This window comes from Cricetulus griseus, chromosome 6, assembly GCF_003668045.3.
Source record: "Cricetulus griseus strain 17A/GY chromosome 6, alternate assembly CriGri-PICRH-1.0, whole genome shotgun sequence".
NCBI lineage: Eukaryota > Metazoa > Chordata > Mammalia > Rodentia > Cricetidae > Cricetulus > Cricetulus griseus.
This window is the reverse complement of record NC_048599.1, coordinates 97,636,213-97,656,121: the sequence shown is the minus strand read 5'-3', so window position 1 is coordinate 97,656,121 and position 19,909 is coordinate 97,636,213. Positions and strand designations below refer to the sequence as shown.

The 19,909-nt window shown below is 40.4% G+C and overlaps 1 protein-coding gene across 1 annotated transcript in view; it reads right to left on the bottom strand.

Annotated features, from left to right (window-relative positions):
* Nucleotides 1–2,611: 2,611 nt before the first annotated feature.
* The window catches only part of Znf385b (zinc finger protein 385B), a 298,652-nt gene continuing 281,354 nt past the window's right edge, over nt 2,612–19,909 (bottom strand). The window contains exons 6-9 of the mRNA XM_027420092.2: nt 7,634–7,879; nt 6,486–6,664; nt 5,926–6,027; nt 2,612–4,080 (exon numbers count right to left, since the gene is read on the bottom strand). Of these exons, the coding sequence (XP_027275893.1) occupies nt 3,865–4,080; nt 5,926–6,027; nt 6,486–6,664; nt 7,634–7,879 (743 nt within the window). The 3' untranslated portion in view covers nt 2,612–3,864. The remainder of the gene's footprint in view (nt 4,081–5,925; nt 6,028–6,485; nt 6,665–7,633; nt 7,880–19,909) is intronic.

The window sequence follows — 19,909 nt, the reverse complement described above, 5'->3', positions numbered from 1 at the left end:
TGTACATTAGAGTGTAAGGCACATGTATCTCTATTTCCTTCCATACTGTTCCTATGCACTGTTAATTTACTTAATGCTGGTTCCTTCTTCTGCCAATTTGCAAATATATTTCACAATGTGCTTTGACAAAAACTCATTACTTGAGGTGAGAAGAGATGCTCCTGAGAAGAGCAGGAGATGGCCGCATAACTGGGATTTCAGATAAACAACAGATAATCTTTTAGTAGAAGTATGTTCCAAATAATCCGTACTTATATATGGGACAAACATACGCTGTATGCAATAGCATATGAAATTATATGTTAAAGGCAAATACCATATTGGTTTACTTGTATCTTATTTTAAATTCAAATATAACTAGATATTTAGTATTTTATCTGGCTCTCCTTCAGCAGACCAGTTGTAGCTGGACTATGTCTGAGAGAGCAGAGGGGGACAGGGGTGGGGGAGGTGGGTTGTTTTGTCCTGTCTTTTGAGGCAGGGTTGCCAGTAGCTCAGACTGGCACCTGGAACTATGTAGCTGAGTTGTGACTTTGAACTGATCTTGCCCTTCTGGTTCTTTTGCCCGAGCCTCTCAAGTCCTCCGCAGCATACGTTTTGTTTTGTTTTAAACTTGCACAGTTGGCAGAGTTCAGTCGTCATCTCTTTCCTTTAGAAATGACATATGAAGAGGCATTAGTTCAAATGCGTGTCTTCCCTTGGGGCTGCCCGACTCTGACACCTCAGTATCGGAGTGGATGATGAGATGTGGCCTGCTTAATAGTGTTTCATAAATCATAGCTTGAAGCTACTCACGGCTTCTTTTGGAGGCATGAATTCTAATGAATTGCTATTCTTTTGTGCTTCCTCCTTGGGGTGGTTTAAAGCTCTCAACTCCAAATCTAATCAATAAGTTTCTGGGTCTATTTAAATACTGACATTTGGAAATTTCCGAGGTTGCAATAAGCTTCAATGAGACAGAGGACAAGGCAAGGTAAATCAAATACAACTGCCACTGAAGTCCAGAAGAATAAAAATAAAAGTTCTCCGAAGTGTCAAACAGAGGCAGAATTCTTTCACAGTGTACGGCATATATCAATCAAGTCTCCAGGTCAAACGACATATGTTTAACTAGTGTTGGGTAGAGTTCAAATGGGTTACAGTAAAACAAAACAAAATCCAAATTCTGAATGCCAAACCAGACTTCTATTACACTTTAAACACAGCCTGTTTATAAGCATATGACGTTAAGGCCGACAATCTTTCAGACAGTTGGATGAACTCTTTGGTGAAAGAAGCCATTTGCTTCACTTACTGAGCATCCATCACAGCCATGCTGCCATCTACTGGCTTTGGTTTTAAAGAAAGTATATACTTCCCACTCCAACCCAAGTCTCCATTTAAAGACTAATGGGGTTTGTGCTCAGGGTCTGAAGACAGAGGATCTAAAATAGTTTTGTTATCATTTTCCTCAAAATTCTACAATGGGGTGTGATAGACTAAAGATGGTGGCATATTCTTTGTTCTTCTTTATAATTAAGAACTGAAGTCTAATAGCCCTCCCTTAGATCTGGATGAGTTTAGTGTCTTTTTAGTGTCTTTCTTGATCAGTAGACTTCGGCATAAGTGACATGCTAGGACTCTCTGAACTAATTCATAAGGAAGCCTTTGATTCCTAGTTAGGCCCTTTTTTCCCCCTTCAAGACAGGGTTTCTCTGTGGCTTTGGAGGTTGTCCTGGAACTAGCGCTTGTAGACCAGACTGGTCTCAAACTCACAGAGATCCACCTGCCTCTCTCTGCCTCTGCCTCCAGAGTGCTGCGATTAAAGGCGTGCGCCACCAACGTATGGTTAGTTAAATGCACTGTGTAAGTATCCAATTCAACTGGAAAGATACAGGGGGCTACACATACACACTCTGGTAGACTGTTTCAGTAGAGTCCATCCTAGTCATTTCCACAGGGGTGGACAGGCCAGTGAAGCTATCTGGACCACCCAGCCCTGCCCAGCTCAGCCCAGCCCAGTCCTGCCCAGCCCAGCCCAGCTTCTAGCTGAATATGATCACAGGAACTCTAATGATGCCTGAGGGAACAGGGTACAACCCAGGCAAATGCCCTCTGGAATTACCGGCCTGTGAAATCCTGATGTAATAAAATACGTTGTTATTTTAGGCTACATTTTAGTTGGTAAAGAGGCAATCAATAGCTCATCAGAACAAACAGTGATAGAATGGAGTGTCTTGATTGGAGGGAGGGGCCAGGGAGGGGCATGAAACTGGAGGCAGCCATAAATGTCACTGGTAGGGATAAAAGATGAACTGGGGATTTAGAGGACCTGCACAAAGTCTTAAGAAACCAGAGTCACAGGGTTTTAACAGGCTGCTACCATTTTGGACATTACAACTCTGGCCCAGCTTCCCAGAGAGTCAGAGAGAATGTGCTGGGAAAGCCTGGCCTCACACAAATGCTGTGAACAGCAATGAACAAACACGGAAATTAAGGATGCATGCAAAGTGTGAAATATGTAAGAGGCAGCCCTCCTACCTATTAGACATCTCTCATTGGGTGATGTGAAATTACAGGGATCTCAGAGAAAATACCACAGAAAACACCAGCAGATTTTTTTTTTGTACTTTTATTGAAAAGGTACATTTAAAAAAATACACAGACATTTTACCATTTACATTGCAGATATAGGCCCTCTAAAAGAGATCACGCTATGTGTTGTTTTATGATACCTCTTGCCCCTGATATCACAAACATTCCAGTCTTAACATCAGTTGTTTTTTTTGGGGGGGTAGGGAGAAGGGCATAGTCACATGACCTGTGACGCAGTCACTGAACAGAAAGACAGATTGTTCAATTATAAATTATATATCTTCTGTACATTATTGCATCAGGGAGCCACAGAGGTATGTAGCATCATTACAAATGAAAAACAAGAGTTTCAAATGAAGATCATTATGTAGAAATACACGGATTCATTGTCTTCTTGCAGATGCACAGAAGGTGCAAAAAAAAAATGTGCAATTAGGAAGCTCTTTTTGTTTCTGTATACATTTGCTTAGCAACTCAAACCAGTGAGGGTGCTACAAAAATAAGTTAAAACAAAAATAGCAAACAGGTAGTAATTATAGCTATGTTATATGGCTTTCTATTTCATTTAAATATCTCCAAATAAAACATGAAATAAAGAAAATACATTATCTTTTGTTCTCTTAAAGAGAAAGGATTCCAAAGCTACTTTGCTTCCTAACAATTACACAGCAATAAAAAAAATTTAATTCGACAAGAGTTACAATCTAGTACTACACGGGATACAACAGTACTCAGGTCTAGAACAGTACACAGTCCCTGTGGACACTAGTACACCAGAGAGAAAAATGCCATGATCCATGGGGAAGATGGTATCCACAATTAAGCACTTGCGATGGACTTTTGTTCCACACTAGAATATGCCCGCTTGGATTCTGGAGTTATTTACAGACATCCGAGGAAGAGTCTACTGTTCAAGTCTGTCAGGAAGAGAATCCATTTTGTTTCTAAGCCAGATCACATCCATGGGAATACAGAGGTCAGTTTTCTTTTCTTTCCTTCTTTCCTTCTTTCTTTCTTTCTTTTTTTTTGATCAATATATTTTCACGAAACTTAAATATCTCAGGTACACCAATTGGCTGGGGTAGGACCGAGGGGGCACAAGAAGTAGGGGAACAGTGCCCTTGAGCCTGGCCTCCTTTTGTCTTTGGAGGTTGGGCTGGGCGGTGGCCTGCACTTTGTAAGTGGGTGGGTGGGGTGCTTACAGTCACACACAAAGCTTACACTGCTGAATCCTTTGGGCTTTTCTTCTATACCTTTCCACTGGCCTGGCCTGTTGCGGGCTGCAAGTATTTAGTAAGGGGCAAAGAGGATGGAGGCAGGAGTGGCACGGATGGGCCCGTGGCCAGGCCTCAGCAGGGCAGGAGGGATGGCTGCAGCCTGAAACAGAGAGGCAGATGGCCGAGGTGGTAGGGACAGTGCAGAGGACACAGCTGCAGCCGCCAGAGGAGAGGAAAGAAAAGTTGGGGCCAGAGGCTTCATCAGATCTTTCTGGAATGCAAGCTTTGCCTAAGAAACACAAGAACAGGAAATGGGGTGAGAATATTGTTTACAAGTCACAGCACCACAGAAATTTTCGCTAGTAAAACACTACAGAGCCAGTGAATTGAATTTTCAATATCTTGACTTTCAGAAGTTATGAAATGATGACTGTCACTGGGCTCAGTGACTCTGGGTATGGTTTGACTTTTGATATTTCAGTTCTGCTCTGGTCTCCGGAGAGACACCCAGAAGGGTCCTGCTTTGGCAACCAGCTCAACTCAAATCTCAGACATAGCTAAAGAGCTATGCAGCCCAGGCTGGCCTTGAACTTCCTCACCCTCCCAGAGAACAGAGATTATAGATGCTGCAACAACATCCAACATGTTCAGTTTTGGGTTTTGAGAAGTTCGACTCTTCACTTCTCTTAGACAGAATGCATTGAGGTTAGGTAATTGAGGTGTAGAACATTAGGGACCCATGAGGAGTTGAGAACATAAAATCAATTTGCACTTCTTGTGCTGTCCCCATGATGAGTAGTCCCTGAAAAAAATTATGGCTAAATCAAATTCTGTGCTTCACAGTGACTGTAAGTAGGCTAGAAACCTTCTCTACTTAAAGGGATCCCAGTGTGGACAACTCCCGGGAAGAAATCAATCCTAAATTTCTGTCTTTTGCAATCAGAGGCAGCTGTGCCAACTGTATTTGCTTAATGCAGGTACCACCTGCTTGCAGCATCCGCTGGTAGCTTTGGTGAGGCTAGAAGGTGATATAAGATCCCCTCTAGCAGGCCCATCTCAGCTTCACCTCAGATGGAACACCATGTTAGCCCCAGCCCCAGAGACATCATGAATCCATTCATCCATGTATTTACATACCTATTGCCTAAGAAACTGAAAACAGTACATATTGAGAGCAGGTGAGATGGGCTGGTTACCAACATGAATAGAGAACAATACAAGCACTTTCATATGTATATAAGCGCATACCAGAAAATGGGGAGATACTACATTTATAGGTTATTTTTGTCACAAAAGTAGCCCCATATCCCAGGTCTGACTGAACCTTTTCAGACTCCTCAGCACCACTTGTTCTTGTTCTAGGCCTTTAATTTGCTTTATCTCTTACAGAAGGGGGTCTCTGACAAGGTTTTAGTAAAAGAGGACAACATTAGCTCTTTAAAAAAGTTGTATTTTTATTTTAATTGTATGTGTGTACGAGTGCAAATGCCTGCTACATTCAGAAGAAGGTGTGGGATCCCTTGCCTTGAGTGCGGGAAACTGAAACTGGGTACTGTGCAAGAGCAGCAAGTGCTTTTAAGCTCTGACCTGTTTCTCTCCAGCACCAAGACACTGGCTTTTAAAGACACCCACTTTGCTGTTCTAAGGAAGATGACGTTAGAGCTCCCTGTAGTGGGAATTCAGCAGTTCCTTCTAACATTTCTGAACCTGTGAGATGGCTCAGCAGGTAAGGGCGCCTGCTGCCCAGCCAGACATGGCTCAGTGGATGTAGGTGCCTATGGCCAGACCTCACAACCAGAATTTGATCCCTAGGACTCACAATGTAGGAGGAGAGAACCAACTCCACCAAGTTTTCCTCTGACCTCCACATATGCACCATGGATCAAGCACCTCTCTCCCATGAGTCACAACCATTAGTGCTAGAACTCTAGCTTAGAAGGTAGGAAGTTCTGGATTAGATTCCAGTCCAGTCAATTCCATGATTAGCAAACAAACAAAAGCAAATAAATAAACAAATAGTGACTTGATTAATCATTTCCTAGAGTCTAGTGACCACCAGTCTGAGGGTCTCCTTAGGGCCACCATCCAATCCAGCAAGGGTGTCCCATAAAATAGGTGTGCAAAGGGAACTTACGGCTAAAATGCTTGGGCTCCTCTGGAGCTTGTTGTAGGGGCTGTATTTCGGCTTCAATGGTTTTCCTGCCACTCGGTCTTTATGCCTTCGGCTTGAAATGTGCTGAAAGAAGTGTGGCACATTAGCTGGCTCTCTGAAAGCTTTATTTCCTAGGCAGAGGTAGCTGATTTCTCCATTACCACCTAAGGATAGGACTTCCTTTCCATCCAGTCCAATGCCCCTTCCCACTAATGTTCTCCACAGTCTCAACAGAGTCACTCTGAGTTGCCACAGTTAGTCATCACAAAGCCTGTCTTCCTTGACCCTTGGCTAATGATGCATTGCATGCTCCTGGTGACTTTTGTGCCCATCTGTCTATCTCTATCTAGCCCCTGGGCTGGGAGATGAGAGGTAGGAAGTTCAGGCGCAGATATTGGGAAACGACCTTCGCTTCTACACAGCACTTGCAGACTGCTGCATATTGAATTTAACAGCGAGCACACAGAGAAACATTTATAGATGAGGGGCCATAGGCAGACATGACCTAACACGGTACGTATGTCTAATTTGAGCTACCTTACCTGTTTGAGTTGAATTTCTGAGTTAACATGCACATCACAGATTTCACAATGAAATGTCTTGTTCTGTAGTCCTGAACCCTTACTGCCATTCTGCATCTTTAATCTTGACCCAGGTCTTGGATAGGACTTAATTGGACCAGCTCCATTACGAGCCTCAACCATGGTCTTGTGTTTAGATCCTAAAAAGAAAGAGGTACATATTTCGTAGCTATTTAAGGACTGGGGGCTGGGATGGAGATGTGGTTCAGTTGGTGTTTGCCTGGCATGTGTGAAGACCTGAGTCTGATTCCCAGCACTTCATTGTGTTGGTGTGGTGGTTTATGCTTATAATCTCAGTAGCTGGAAGGCAGAGGTGGAAGTGCAACATTACCATCATCCATACAGCAAGTTCAAAGCCAGCCTATGCTACATGAGACGCTACCTAAGCAAACAAACAAAAATTAATTATAGAAACCTTTTATTTTTCTTCCCTTTTTTCCTCTTTCATCACCTTTTTTTTCCCCCCTCCTCTCCTCTCTTCCCCTTTTCCCAATTTCTTCTCTTTTCTTTTTTCTTCTCCAGTTTTCTTTGAGATAGGATCTTACTATGTATCCCAGGCTGGCCTTGAACTTACCTTGTAGCCCATGCTAGCCCCAAACTTGTGATTCTCCTGCCTGAGCCTCTTGAGTGCTAAAATTATGGGCATACACCACTACATCTAGCCCTATACAATGTTCTCTTTTCATTGATTTCAGTGACTGAGCAATATATTCCACCACATTGGGCTACCTTAATTTATTCAGAATTTTATTACTGATGAATTTTTATGTTGTTTTAGAGTTTTTGGTGTCATCATATACAGCAGTGACTAGTCTACACAAATCTTTGACTGTATTTCTGTCGATTCATTGAAATGATTTTTGGTAAAGTAGTAGCTGCTTTTTGATGAAATATAAAGCATGCTTTGTCTCCACATTACTTTTGCTTTGCACTTACACAGTCATTATGACCATACTTTCCTAAAATCGATCCTTTAAATTAAAGAGAGACAGAGACAGAGAGAGAGGGATAGTGAATAAACATGGAGTGTAAGCAACAGATGTGATATTCTGGTGGAAGAGCTGGGTTTGCTTATCAACACTATTTAGACTCCAAAGAGTGCCACTAACCTGTGTTGTGTGCCTCCAGCTGTGACAGAGAGTTCACAGCCACTTTGCATAGTGAGCAATAGAGTAATTTTTTGGCTTTTTCTTCTTCTGATTCAGCAACAGACCCTGGAGCGCCATTTGTGCTCTTGGAGGGAGAAGTGATGGCTGCAGGTGGCAGGGGTCCTGTTCCAGATTTGAGGAGAAAGGAGCCTCCTTCAGAGCCCGAGGGCTGAGTGGAACTGGTGGCTTTTAGTTTCCCTTTGTCGTCTAAGGAAGACACACAGAGGTGTTATTAAAGTCTCTCATACCATACAGACCACAATTAGAAACAGGAATTTGATTTCCATACCAAATAGAAAAAAAAAATAGGTTCTTTTAAAGTTTAGCACAGATTTTAACTTATACAGCTTTATTTAAACAAAACCCCACCCTGTTAGCTTCTACATCAGGTCACCATAGATGATGGTGATCTATGAAGCTTGACTTTGGTGATTTTTCTGGAATCCTTGAGTCGTAAATCATGCTCTAAGGAAGGTTTTACTGTAACATAATCAGCTAGTCTTCAGCATGGTGACAAGACGTGATGGCAACATGAGATAAGTCATTAGCCTATGTTGGTTTTTGCTGACTACTTCTGACTTAGTTATGGTATGGGTATGAAATTAAAACTTAACTTTCACAGCAAAACTTTACCTTTGTATGCTTGGGTAGAGGGAAGGAAAGAAACATGGTTAACTGTAGTAATGATTAGTTAAGTTTGTCCCACTTTCTGAATGGCAATGCACTCTACCCAAAACATGGGGGAGTTGTGTTCCATTCTTTAGGCTCAGGAATTACTGCCCGTCTGAATAAAAAGTTTTAAATAATCACATCAACCACGGTCACAACGTATTAGTCAAATAATTTAAAGACATCTTGACATTTTTAGTCACACAATTACTGAGGGCCTATTATCCTGAAGGGCCCTGAGCATGCTGTGAAGGGTCATAGTGACTGTGCTAGAATCCAAGGCATTGTTCAGTGACTCCCTTGCGAAGAAAAACCGGAGTCTAGTAGGCAACAACATATCCATCCCATGCTTATTTCTAGTAGAGTCGGAGCTCTTAGAGAATATCTAGAGATATACTAACTAGCTTGCATTAAGAAAGGAAGACTGTGTGAAAAAATATTTGTTGATGGTCCTAGGCAATTCAGGACTGCATACAACTGCTTTAGATGACCACCAATTTGTTTGTTTCTGTTTATTCACAAAATTCTGCACGTGGCAAACAAAAGCTTTCAGTATTTACTATAATGATTTTAAAAGCTTTCTTAATCTGGGGACTCACCAGTTTCCCATCTTTCTCCCCCACATTGGGTCCCTGTCAAGCAAAGCACCTCTAGGATTGAGTCTTGGAGAACACACAAGTGGCAAAGGAATGTGGCCGTCTTCCTATGGGGCTGTGGGGCTGCAGTGCTGTGGGAGCTGCCCAGCTCTTGTGATGGACACATGGGACTGAACACAAGTTACCTCCTGCTCCAAGTTTTTCATTTGTTATTTCATACAAATTGGACCTGAGAGCCAGTCTTCCAACACTGATCCACTCACTTACTCTTCCTGATGTTACTATATTAGGTTCCTGATATTAATGCTCCCCATGAACTTTTATGTTTATGTCAAACTTTGTAGCTTACCAAGTACTACTACAATTATTCTCTGATAGCAAACTTGTGGGATAGGCAAGGCTGTAAATCAGATTTTTTTTTCTTATTTTCAAGGTGAGGAAACAGAACTTCATAAATGAGTATCATGTTTCCCATACCTGGTCTTCATGTGGTACACTGATCTTTTTTGCAAAATGGGGAAGTGACTTAATATATCATCATTAATGTTATATATGCTGTCTTTTTTAACAACAATTTAGTTTTAAGTCACTTTTAATTTAAAATGTTTGAGAATTTCATACACACATGGATATAGTATTTATATCCTTTCCACCTTCACTTTTTCTTTATTTACACACACACACACACACACACACACACACACACACACACACACACACACTGCCATTTATTTTTCTTAAGTGACGCTACTGTACATTGTGCTGAATGTGCTTCAGGTTATAATAATAAGATGTATGAAATATATACACATATATATATATATATTTCTATGCTTATTTCTTTAAGAAAAAACTAAGCATGGTTCCTTTTTTAAATTTCCTTTTAAAATTGTTAATTTATTCACTAACAAATGCATGCTGACATCATGTTAATTGCTGACAAGGTGCTAGACACTGAAGAGAATAGTAAGTAAACCAGGTACAGACTTGAAGAAAGTTATGGAGCAGCCAAGGAAATGACAGCCATTCTGAGGTTCTAATGTATGGAAGAGACTAGTGAGAGGCAATGGATGCCTAGAGCAGAAATGGCTCCTCTGCTTGGGAAAGAAGGGGCATTGTTCATTAATAAGGAAGTGGCATTTTGGAGTTTTTAAGATCAGATTTAGATAAGCTTAGGATGAGGGCGAAAAGGAAGAGGAAATGGATGGTCGTAAGCCAAAGCACAAGGGCAGGGGTAGGGGTTTAAATATCTCATGGTCTCAACCCGGTTGCTGAGTACAGGACTGACTTCAAATGTGGGAAATATTACCATAAAGGTCAATTGAGCCCAGAGGCAGAGATTCACCAATCCACTGAAATATATACTGAGGACAGAAACCTAACCTTTAACAACAGATTGAAATGTAAAGTATATTTAATGTTAGTGTGATTTAGATAAATTATTGTTTTCCTTGAGATAGTCTAGAATCAGTTCTTGGAACATAAGGAAGAATTTTGACTTTGGAAATACGCACATGATTTCAACATAGTAAGGGACTCTGATGAGAGATTGAAACATGCTGGTCTACAAAGCAATCTCTAACTTCAAGAAAATGACTGCTGCATTTACATATTTAAATCATGGCACTCTCCCAGGATGTGTGAACTTAAGAACAGCAGGGCCTGATTTTATTGTTTCCCCTCTCAGTGGCTTGATATCACAATCCACTATGTTATTTCTCTTTGCTAAGTGACATTTTTAAAAGCTGAGTTTTAAAATGGATTTGAAGGTTTAATTAATGTACTGTTTACTTCTGTTTCCTTTAATAAAGATGCATGTCATCTGGAACTTTGAGTTAATGTAAATTCCATTTTCAAGTATTCCCTCGCCTAATGTTAATTAGCAGGCCTTCTGACTGTCATAATTATTTCCTGTCTACTCACACACTCCTTGTAAGGGTTTATGCTGCAGGACTTGGAAGCTACAGGACCTCTCACCCACTTTCCAGAGCTCTAAACACTTACAGACTCTTTCCCGGGGGACTTCGTTTATATCCAGTTGCTGAACCACACAAAGTCAGCCATCAATACTTGTCATCCTTATTTTCCACTCCAAAAACTTCACACAAATAAGTTCACCTTGTTCAAAGTTAACACTGTATTTCATAAATGATACCTTGGAAGGCTAAAAATGTACTAACACAGAAGATACAAGTTTCTGGATACAGTGCTAAGAAATGGATCCAGGTACATAGAAAAAAAAAAAAATATATATATATATATATATATATATATATGGTTCCTAATTAAGAAACAAAAAACTTTGCTTACAGTGTTTGTCTTACATTTTGATATAGAACTTTGAAAGCCCCACTAAATTTTTATTATTCTATTTGCAAGGGTTACTCTTGAATTTGATATTATTAGTGTGATAATTTTTTTTCCTATCCAGGTTTCAATGGTGTATGTATCTTTATATTGACAAATCTATGCTCACTATAAAAATTTAGAAAATAAAGTTAGATGACATTAAAAAAATTAAAATCACCCATGAGTTCACCAAAAGTTGTACATCACTGTTTTTGATACAAATTCTAAAGTAGGAGAAACCATTTCTACCTATACTTTTATGTTTAGTCTGAGTCATTTTTTGCAATCTCCATAGGCCATAAAGTGCATGTATTTCAATCCATCTCTACATTTGTGCAGGCAGATACAGACTGTCCCCACCACCCAGAAGGTTTGCTTGAACTCCTAATCAATTAAGAACTCTGAAAGGTAGCCACTATTCTTGCCTCTATCAAATTATACAAGTAACTAGTTTAAAACCTCATATACATGAATTGACACAATGTGTATTTCTGTGCTATTACATAGAGAAGTTTTTTTTTCCTCACTGCCAAGTAATGTCCCACAACACATGTCTACACTATAGTTTATCTTTTGGATACCAATGCACATTTGGAATGTTTTCAGTTTTGCCTATTTTGAGTAATGTTACCATGAGCATTGTTCTTTTGTAAACATAAACATTAATTTGAAGCCAGTAGCAATGCATAGTGGAATCTCTGGGACAAAAGACTCTCATCTCTCTACCTTTAGTAGGTTCTAAACAGCTTTCTGAAATAATTGTACAATTTATCTTCTTATTAGGAACATATGAGAACCCCAGTCTTCCTGCATTCTCTCTGGGACCAGGTACTGAGGTAGACTACAGAGAAAGAGGTAAGGGCATGCTACAAGAGGCTAATTCCACAGTAGATCTGCAGGGCAGCAGGGTTTTTGGTAAGAGCTTAGACAACAGTAAAAAGCTAAGACCTTGCTAGAGCTGGTTAGGACCACCATGGCTTCCAGATAGCTGCTAACTTGTTTTTTAAATAAACTGTGTCCCTACATTAGCATTATGGACTAATGGTTCTCATGCCACACCTGAGAAACTCATAGAAAAAGACAGGAAGGGGAATAGCCTTTATCTCAAGGGAGTCTCAACCCATCTGGGAGTTCCCTGCCTTTCCCCCATCTTGGCTCATAAGGAATGCTCCCCTCCGTTAAGCAAGGATGGAGATGTGCTGACCAAATTCCTGGCAGATGACACAATCTGAGGATGTCATTTTACTCCTTGAGTGTGTCCTTTCACTGTATAGTAAGCCTCTCCCCCACTTCCTTACTTTGTTGTCTCTTGGGATTTTTTTTTCTTCTACAATGACAAAAGCACTGGGTGGAGGTCTCAGTTTTCCTGTCTGTCCTGAGATCTCTCCTGGCCTCACCATCCCAATACTGATATCAGAATCATAATCACTGCTGATTTTAGCAACTTGGTGGAGGTTAGTATTTTATTGTAATATTGATTTGTATTTATTTCCCCCACTGACTAGTGATATTGAGCACAGTTCCCTATTTTATTAATTGATTGCATGTTTTCTCTTGTAAAGTGTTTTTTGAGACAGGGTTTCTCAGTATAGCCCTGGCTCTCCTGCAAGTTACTATGAAGACCAGGCTGGCTTTGAATTTATAGAGATCCACCTGCCTCTGCCTCCTGAGTGCTGGGATTAAGGGTATGTACCTCCATACTTGGTTTTGGGAAGTGTTTGTTTATACAATGTTTGAATTGGATTGTTACATTTAAAAATATTATGACGTATCGGAACACACACACACACACACACACACACACACACACACACACACACACACACACACGTGTGCAAGTCTGAACTGACATCCTTTGTTAAACATGTATCACAACTCCTCTCCCAGGCCAAAACATGCTTTCCTTTCCTTCCTCTAAGTGCAGTCTTATGATAATTTCAATAATGTAAAAACAAAGCCAGAGCTTAAGGAAACAAGGTACCTATAGCTGTTCAATTAATAAAGAACAGAACACTGATTCACACAACTGCCTGAATGTGGAGCCTGTTGGCTTACTGCTATACCATTTTGCAGGATCTTAAACTGAGAAGGCTCACAGTTAGTGTTATCTTCTTTAAAGTTTGGCACTGTAAGTGGATGGCTTCATTCTGTGTATGTAAGGTGTAAGATTCCATCAAAAGCATTGCATGGTATGCTCAAAACTGTCAAGAGGTGGGCAAATAAGTCTGCTTTAGTGCTGTCTCTTTAAATGCACAGGGGATCAGACACGCACCCTCTTGGATGTCTCTGTGGCATAAGGATTATTTTGAGAAACAGCAGCCAGGGGAGAGGCTCAGAAAATTAGAAACTGCTGTATTTTAAGGGACACATACACCTATAAAGAAATGTCTGCTTATAAGGATCACCCTTTCTCCGTACCAGGATGAGAGGGACTCAGGCTCTCTAGAGGCTCTTAATGGCAAAGCCAGTTTCAACATTATCTCTATTTACTCTGTTTTTCTTGGTCACTTCCTGTAACTGGCCTCTACACGCCTTTCTTTGCTTATATGAAGATGGTACTTATGTCTGAATTCAAAGCCATTCCTCAGAGACTTTCTCATTCCTGTAGGTATTGCATGGATACACACAGATACACATGCTATGTTTCCCCCTCTGCAAACTGTGTTTCATTATAGGGATCAGTTCCAATCATGAACTTGGGAAGAGAGAAAATTATTTGATTTCTCTGTACTGTGGTAGAGACTTAGCATGTGGTCTAGCGAAACAAATATTAATAGTCCCTCAAATCTTTATTTCATGTGCAACAATCTACCCAGATTGGTTTTCTGTGGTTTTCTACTTCCTGATTAATTTCCCAAACTTAATGGATATAACAATAAAATTTTCAGATTTCATAAATGAAAAATTTTCTTATATTGTTGTTTTTAATGTCTTGATTTGCCAAGTCTGTTTGAATTAAAAGTCATTAAAAATTCTCCGCCTCTGAGAAATGGCAAAGATTTTAAAATCGTAATAGGAGGGGGGGGTGAGAAGATGCATAAGATATATATCTTATAGTTTACATGACATATAGATATAAATATTTACAATAAATTAATTAAGTATACCATTTGGTGGGCTTGTAAATTAGCATTAAGAAATAACCATCCAGCCATGTGACAATCATTTAATGAACACCTACATATATTCTATAATATATAAACAGCAAAGTTAGAAGAAAAAGGACCAAAGCTTTGAACTCAGTGAAAACTAAGTATCTAGCTGTGGAGACAAAAACTAAGGTGTGTGTGTGATGTTGGGGCTCAGGAAACAATGCCCCACAGTGTTCGGCATGCTAAGCATTTTGGAATTACAGATTAAAGGAAACTGGAAGATCTTAGAAGCTAATTGAAAATCAGGCCTTTTTAATCTTCAGTGTCACACCCTTCCCTACAAACACATAAGAGGACTCTTTCCAAAGGATTTTCCTCTTAAGATCAGCAGAGATTTCTTCCAAAAAATGAAAAGTTTATCTTCAACCTCTCCCTGGGAACCTCATCAAATAGGAAAGATTAACTGCCAGAGAAGAGTCCAAGGTGTGCCTCCATGTCTAGGTGGACTTTTACCTGGTTTTCTGAGTGGAAGTGATCAGAGATAGCCTGGGAGACTGGATCTGCCTAGTAGGAGGACTCATGGTGACAATAAATCTCTGCCCCATGAGCCTCCAGTAACTGGAGGCTGCCAACTATCCCAGAGGATCTTATCCTAGGTCATTGTCTCTTTTTTTTGGGACTTGTCTGTTTCTTCTGAGAATCATTTGCCAACTCTCTAAAGGTACTCATCCCCCTGCCTCCTCCCAAAAGAGGACATTTAAAGTTCAAATATCAGATCTGACTCTTTGAGTTTCAGACTTTGGTCCCTATGCATATTAAATAATTTACATTCCCCCCTTTTTCCTCTTAATCTGTCCATTATCAGGTAATAGATCTGAAACAAAAATCTGATCAAGATCACATATAATCTGGTAGAGCATGAGAGAAATGTGGGGTTAATCTTGAATTGAGAGGGGAAAGTGATCATATTCATGTTTTCAGATCATCATGTTGACTGCTGTAACAGCAGTGGCCACTCCTTTTGTGAGTTCTGCTATGCAATGGTAAGTAATGTCAATTGTAATGTATTGTCAGGGGAAGAGGACCCAAAGCAAACACACTTCCTGGATAATTAAGACCCATTCAACATGTTGCCTTCTTGCTCACTGTCTCACTCTTCTTTCCTTTCTTCTTTGTAAAAAGTCCTCTGCAATTCTGAGATGTCATCTCCTGAGAAATGGCTTTTAAGAGGTAAGTGGTCCAGCCCTGTGTCCACCATCACTATTGGAAAATGTGAAAGCACAGAGATCAGTTAGGAGGCAACTGCTGTCGTCTACAAGGTAGCCAAGGTTAGTAATGGAGAACTCACAGTAACTTTAGGGGATGTTTGTATGCAGAACCACTAAGACTTACTGAGTATATGGGAAATATCCAAAGGAAGAAATCAGGTATCTATGGCTTTGGCATGAACACTTGGTAGATGATGGAGGTGCCATTTATGAAGAGGGCAGTGGTAGTATTTAGGCAGATAACTAAACCTTCTGTCTTACAGCTAAGAAAACTTGGCTATTCCTTGTTGCATTCAACTGACATTAACCTTAAGCAAGACTTAGGTGATTGCTAAATTAATCCTCAGACATAACAAACACTTTTCTTGCTATTCTTAAGAATCAAGGAGACATGGGGTGGGGGACAGGTGGGGGGTTGGGGGGCTTAGGGGGGAGGAGAGGGAGAAGGGATTGACATGTGAGGCAAGCTTGTTCCGAATGAATTTGTACTAATAAAAAATAATTTAAAAAATAAAAAAGTAGATATCAGAAAACCAATAAACCAATTTAAGAATTGGTACAAATATAACCATGGAATTTGTAATAGAAGTATCTCAGATGGTTGAGAAACATGTAAAGAAATGTGGGGACATTGTTACCCAAGATGTAAATGCAAATAAAAACTACTTTGAGATTCCATCTTTTACCTGTTAGACAAGCTAAGATCAACAAGTGACATCTCACGCTGGTGAGTATGTGCAGCAAGAGGAACTCTCCCCAGAAGCTGATGGGACTGCAGACTTGTAAAACCATTAAGGAAATAAATATTGTGGTTCCTTGAAAGCTGGAAATCTCCCTCAAGACCCACCTCTACTACTCTTGGGCATATATGCAAAGATGTTCTATCCCACCACAAGGACACTTGCTCAACTATGTTCATTGCACCTATATTCATAATAGTCAAAAACTGGAAACAACCTAGATGTCCCTCAACCAAAAAATGGATAATGAAAATGTGGTACAGTCAGAGCATTGCAGCAGGAGAGACAGTCATGCCACATCCCACCCACAACAAGGGAGAGCTGGCCACCATATTTGTGAGAGATGGCTCAACCCCCTACCAGAGGCATTGGAGTTGACAACTGGTTTTGTCCCTCACCTCAGGGATTGCCCCCAGTGGCCCGACTAACAAGCTCAGAAATCACCCAGACCTACATCTTTAGCTTTGGATTGGCCCATCCTAACATCTACTCAATCTGTGTCCTGTTGGAGTGTGTAGAAAGGACTGTTCCTGTGGCATGATAGCCACAGGATCTCTATGGCTTGAGGCAACAGCAGAATATCTGACAGGAGTTTATTCAGTAAGAGTCCAGCAATGATGGTGTTCCACAGACCTTGAACCAGACCAATTACTAATTGCAACGAACAATTTGCAGGTGGTACTGATTGGACAAAAGTGTATATTTCCTGAAAATCTTCTAGCTAGGAAGAATAAAGAGGTGCTGGAGAGACAAAAAAAAATCAAGGAGACCATGATGGTAAGGTGAGGGCTTCAGGAGGGAGGTGCAGTGAGATGGTGATAGTTGTGGAGTAGCTATTGGTAACTCACATCACAGGTCATGGATTTCACTGTACATTGGGGTTCTGTGGGTTTCTAAAGCCATGTTATTTACTGCTAAGGACAGAATGAAAAATGTTTTCTAGTCCTAACAAGAAAATCACCACAACTGGACTGTTCTAGGCTAGTTCCCTAGGCTGCAAGACAGTGATTTAAATATTTAATTTTGAAGAAGCAGTATTATTTATATACTTGCATGTTTCTCATTATCACTTTATCATATAGTCATTGTCAAAAAATCTTTGATAATCAATGAGCCTTGATCATTGATACCTACTGATGTCCTTATCAACTGGCCCTTCCAGAAGTGCAAAGGAACCACAAAGCTTGAAGGTTTTGGGAGAATAGCATTAACTCCACAGACCTGGAAAAATACTCTCCATCCTTGGGTGAGGAGTCCTGAGCTTAGGGATACCTCTGTAATAGGATATCCCCAGAAAAAGAACCAAATGGAGATCGGAAGAAAGGGAAGGGAACTTTTAAAAAAGCTAGAGTATGACAGATAGTGTGTCTTGTAAGAATGGACAGGGAAATCAGGAAAAACTAAAAAAAAAAAAAAAAAAAAAAAAAAAAAAGTTGCACTGAGTCTTTGTTCGTTGAGGTTTTGGAGTGGGCATGAACATTGTGTTCTTCCTGAGATCACATGATGCATAGCCATGAAAAGTTTATCTCCTTGGGCCAAGCAAGGAAGAAATCATTAACTATGTTCTGTTACTATTTGGTTTTACTTTGCAGTCAATGAAAGGCTGTTCTCTGTGGCCCCAGACTCAGGATGGATTTATGAGGTAGTAAATCTAGTCATGATCATTACTATGAGCCACCCGTTATATTTGGGCCAAGAATGAAGAAAAAGTAGCATCTTTTTCTGTCAGTTTACCTTTTAGCTTAGTTTTATAGTCAACTTATGGCCCCACACTGCCTTTTTAAGTTTATTTTTAACTGAGCAGTGAGAAGCACTTTGAGAATTGCATGCTTAAATGTTGACATGGAAAGTCCAAAGTTCCATTTTTGAGAATCTGTCTCTCCTCCTAACTCCCTCAAACCTCGGTTACCTTTCTGAGGTCACTGGAGGATAATGACTGTTAATTTAGGAAGATAATTTCGCTTTTCCTACTTAATATTTTACTGGAGAGGACTAGGCATGGAGGCAGACAATGAAAGCATGCCTGGTCATTCTTCCTTCAATAAACAACACCTCCAGAACAAGTCACCATCATTTCTGAAAACACTGACCGGTCACTACATAAGACTCATGGGACCAAGGTATTTCAGTCTGAAGAATTCTGAGACCATTTTCTTTGGTTTTTATTTTTCTATTTTCTGAATAGGGAGAAATGAACTGCTGTCAGCCAGAGCCCCCACTTCCCTGTGCAGCCTTGTGATAAGTGAAGTTAAAAAGCCCAGAGAGCTCCATATAGGAGGGTGGAGAAGGGGTTAGATGGACCACTGCAAACCTCTATGTATGTAAATGGATGTGTTGCCAAGGGCTTCTTATGATTGGGCCTCATCTGTCTCAGTCTTATCTATACATTTGACTTAGCACGAGGGATAGAAACCACGGATGACAGATATTTTAAAGTTTAAAATAGAATTCCATTAAGATAGGTAATGGATTTGTAAAAAAAAAAAAAAAAAATCCTCCACAAAATACAGAAGCAGCAGCATACAAGTTGTAAGATGAAAAAATGAATAAGCTGACCGGGTACCTTGGATGCAAAGATGCAAAACAATATGTAGTAAGAGATGCAGAGATGTTAGTGTGCCATCTCTAACATGTTAAAAGAGAATTCTGTATAATGTATTGCTGGATGCACAAAGAAAGAGCTCTTCATTTGTAGTATAACAGGATCTGTCAGAAGGAGAAGGAAGAAAAGGCCGGCCTTGTAGAGCATGGGAGATGCAGCAGTCAGTTCCTCTTAACTTTATCAGGTGTTTTTCTAAAGGTTACATGGATCATGGAAAATGTAGTAATTTGAAGGTACCATTTAAAAGATTTTTTTGAAGATATAACTTTTTGGGCAATGGGATATTCATAAACAACTATTTTAATATTCTCTGATCTTATATGTTAGATTTAAATTAAGAATATGCTCACTTTGGCCAGGGAAGCAGGCAGGCTAACAGTAGATCTTCACCTCACCCTCTATTCCTCCAAATCCAATCCCCCAGTCTCATCCCCAGATTTGCAGCCCCCTGCACACTTCCAGCACCAGGGGATCAAAGAGATCTTCCCCTGTGCCTACTCACTGCTCTATGCCAGCCCCCAACTCCAGCAGGCATTCCCTGGAAACCCATAGGCACTCAGGCCAGGGAAGCAGGGAGACTAATCTCGGATCTTTACCTCTCTTTTCCTTCTTCCAAATCTCTGGTCTCATCCTCAACTCTGTAGCAGAGTACCTGTTGTGACCTCTCCTTACTCTCTGTCCTCATTCCCAGAGGACTAAGCAGATCCTGGTGGAATCCCCTGATTTCCTCCCTCTTGTGAATTCCATCAGCCCCCTTCCTAACCTATCCCCAGTCCTAACTGTCAGCTCCCATTACCTAGGAAAATATTTTACCTGGAACCTGCAGTGGCTATACCTATTTGAGTTAAAGAAGAATTTACTAACAGGTACCACATGGATACCACCAGAGAGGTCAACAGAAACCAAGGAGGAAAGCACCCA